General features: G+C 43.7%; 1 protein-coding gene across 2 annotated transcripts in view; it reads left to right on the top strand.

The window, feature by feature from the left end:
• The window catches only part of rab27b (RAB27B, member RAS oncogene family), an 18,723-nt gene that overhangs the window by 12,034 nt on the left and 3,466 nt on the right, over positions 1–3,223 (top strand). For both annotated transcript variants that reach the window (XM_014028433.1, XM_014028434.1), the window contains exons 2-3: positions 937–1,109; positions 2,112–2,200. In XM_014028433.1, coding sequence (XP_013883887.1) covers positions 957–1,109; positions 2,112–2,200 — 242 coding nt within the window. In that variant the 5' untranslated portion in view covers positions 937–956. The remainder of the gene's footprint in view (positions 1–936; positions 1,110–2,111; positions 2,201–3,223) is intronic.

The raw sequence follows: 3,223 nt of genomic DNA, 5'->3' as shown, positions 1-3,223 counted from the left end.
CTTTTTAATTGATTAGCTGTTTGGCATTAGCTTCTGCTGCTTTTTAATTGATTAGCTGTTTGGCATTAGCTTCTGCTGCTTTTTAATTCATTAGCTGTTTGGCATTAGCTTCTGCTGCTTTTTACTTAACTAGCTGTGTAGCATTAGCTTCTGCTGCTTTTAATTGATTAGCTGTTTAGCATTAGCGTCTGCTACTTTTTAATTGATTAGCTGTTTAGCATTAGCACCTGCTGGTTTTTAATTGATTAGCTGTTTAGCATTAGCCTCTGCTGCTTTTTAATTGATTAGCTGTTTAGCATTAGCGTCTGCTGCTTTTTAATTCATTAGCTGTTTAGCGTTAGCTTCTGCTGCTTTTTAATTGATTAGCTGTTTGGCATTATCTTCTGCTGCTTTTTAATTCATTAGCTGTTTGGCATTAGCTTCTTCTGCTTTTTACTTAACTAGCTGTGTAGCATTAGCTTCCGCTGCTTTTTAATTCATTAGCTGTTTAGCATAATTCATTAGCTGTTTAGCATTAGCTTCTGCTGCCTTTTTTACGTGATTCTCTGTGTAAGGTTAGCTTCCACTAAGTTTTTACTTTATCTGTTAGCGTTAACTTCAGCTACTTTTTACTTGATTAGCTTTAGCGAAGCTAAATTTTTGTTAGCAGATTGAGTTTTGTTTAGCTTTGCCCACCACTGGGTTTAACACGTTTTAAATACCCACAGATTATATTCTGTTCATGAAAACCTGACCTGGATTTAGTGACTTGGAGCGACGTGTTTGAACTAAAAGAGGAATAAAGGTATCTTCAGCTGGTCTCTGGCTCTCAGTCAGGTTCTGGGTTTCAGTCCTGAACTCTGGACTTTGATGAATGAATGTTTCTTCCACTCTGAGTCACTCCATGTTCGGGTCAGAACCTCCAGGTTTCTCACAGACTGTGTGATGCTCCTGCAGGTTTTCCAGCGGTCCTCACTATGACTGATGGGGATTATGACTACCTTATAAAGCTCCTGGCCCTGGGGGACTCCGGCGTGGGGAAGACCACCTTCCTGTACCGCTACACGGACAACAAGTTCAACCCCAAGTTCATCACCACCGTCGGCATCGACTTCAGGGAAAAGCGCGTGGTGAGTTCCCCGAAAAATCAGCTCCGTTTAAAGTTTTCAGTCTTTTTTCACAAGTTTGTGAATCTTTTTGAGACAGATAAGCTAGTCCCGCTATTAGCAGATTAGCGAATTTAGCRTAGTAGAGGGACTGTTCCCTCCAATGATTACTGGGATCCATAAATGTTTGTGATCTGTATGGCTGAAACAACCGAAAATCAGAACAAATAAATATACAAGTATATTACCACAAAAAGACAAAGCTACCCATTTAAAAATAATTATTTCAGCTTTTTTGTCCACAAAATACATTTTTTTTCTTGTCGAAAAACTACCAACGGAATATAATTTCCTGTATTTATTTTTTATTTTTTGTGTGGACTGGAAATTTGAAGAAAATTACTGAAATTAATTAACTTTTCTTCAACAAAAAGTAATGTAAACATATTTATAGTTTTCCTCTGCTGATTAATTTTTTGAGAGTAATTTATCTCCATAATCAGGGTCCTTGTTTACCTCCTCACAGGGAGGTGTTTGGTCAGATGCATTAAACCAAATGATTCTTTCAAAATAAAACCAACGGTTCTGATCCGTCTTCGCTGTGTTTCCATAAACACCTCCTGATGCGTCTCCTCTCAGAGCTGAGATGGGTTTAATGATCCGGTCTGTCGGCGTGTCAGGATCTGTCTCCGTCACGATTACAGAACGCCGCGAGCGCCGAGCCTCCGGAGGAGCAGAAGAAGAAATTATTTCCTCCTCCTGACCTCTGCTGACAAACATCTCAGGACCAGATTCTCACAAACCTGTTGACCTGAGAGGGTTTTAACCATCAGGAGCCATAAAGCCCGGTGTTAGCAAAATATCTTCAAAACACATTGGAGAGATTTTAACTCGTACTACTGAAGGAGTCCCAGAAACACAAAAACAGCTACAACTAAGCTACTGAGCTGAACTTCGGTGTGGTAGTAGCTGAGATTTGTCTCAATTCGTCTTTTAATGACTGTTTTATTTATATTTTCTTGGCAGGTCTACACGGCGTCGAACCCCAACGGGACGGCGACAGGAAAAACCTTCAAGGTTCACCTTCAGCTGTGGGACACAGCCGGACAGGAGAGGTAAACCTGCTGGACCCGGTCTGATCAGAACCAGATGGTTTATTTCACAAACATTCAACTTTTATTTCAGTAAAGATAAAAGAGCAAGCTGAGAGGAGCTAAAGAGCGAGCCTAGAGGAGCTAAAAGAGCGAGCCTAGAGGAGCTAAAAGAGCGAGCCTAGAGGAGCTAAAAGAGCGAGCCGAGAGGAGCTTAAAGATTGAGACGAGAGGAGCTTAAAGAGCGAGCCGAGAGGAGCTTAAAGATTGAAACGAGAGGAGCTTAAAGAGCGAGCCGAGAGGAGCTTAAAGATTGAAACGAGAGGAGCTAAAGAGCGAGCCGAGAGGAGCTAAAGAGCGAGCCGAGAGGAGCTAAAGAGCGAGCCGAGAGGAGCTAAAGAGCGAGCCGAGAGGAGCTTAAAGATTGAGACGAGAGGAGCTAAAGAGCGAGCCGAGAGGAGCTAAAGAGCGAGCTGAGAGGAGCTAAAGAGCGAGCCGAGAGGAGCTTAAAGATTGAGACGAGAGGAGCTAAAGAGCAAGCCGAGAGGAGCTTAAAGAGTGAGCCGAGAGGAGCTTAAAGAGTGAGCCGAGAGGAGCTAAAAGAGTGAGCCGAGAGGCGCTTAAAGAGCGAGCCGAGAGGAGCTAAAGAGCGAGCCGAGAGGAGCTAAAAGAGCGAGATGAGAGGAGCTAAAAGAGCGAGCCTAGAGGAGCTAAAGAGCGAGCCGAGAGGAGCTTAAAGATTGAGACGAGAGGAGCTATAAAGAGCAAGCCAAGAGGAGCTAAAGAGCGAGCTGAGACGAGCTAAAGAGCGAGCCGAGAGGAGCCTAAAGAGCAAGCCGAGAGGAGCTAAAGAGCGAGCCGAGAGGAGCTTAAAGATTGAGACGAGAGGAGCTAAAGAGCAAGCCAAGAGGAGCTAAAGAGCGAGCCGAGACGAGCTAAAGAGCGAGATGAGAGGAGCTAAAAGAGCGAGATGAGAGGAGCTAAAAGAGCGAGATGAGAGGAGCTAAAAGAGCGAGCCTAGAGGAGCTAAAAGAGCGAGCCTAGAGG

This window comes from Austrofundulus limnaeus, unplaced genomic scaffold, assembly GCF_001266775.1.
Source record: "Austrofundulus limnaeus strain Quisiro unplaced genomic scaffold, Austrofundulus_limnaeus-1.0 Scaffold762, whole genome shotgun sequence".
In the NCBI taxonomy this organism is placed as follows: Eukaryota; Metazoa; Chordata; class Actinopteri; order Cyprinodontiformes; family Rivulidae; genus Austrofundulus; species Austrofundulus limnaeus.
The sequence above is the reverse complement of the archived record's forward strand: the minus strand, read 5'-3'. Positions and strand labels throughout refer to the sequence as shown.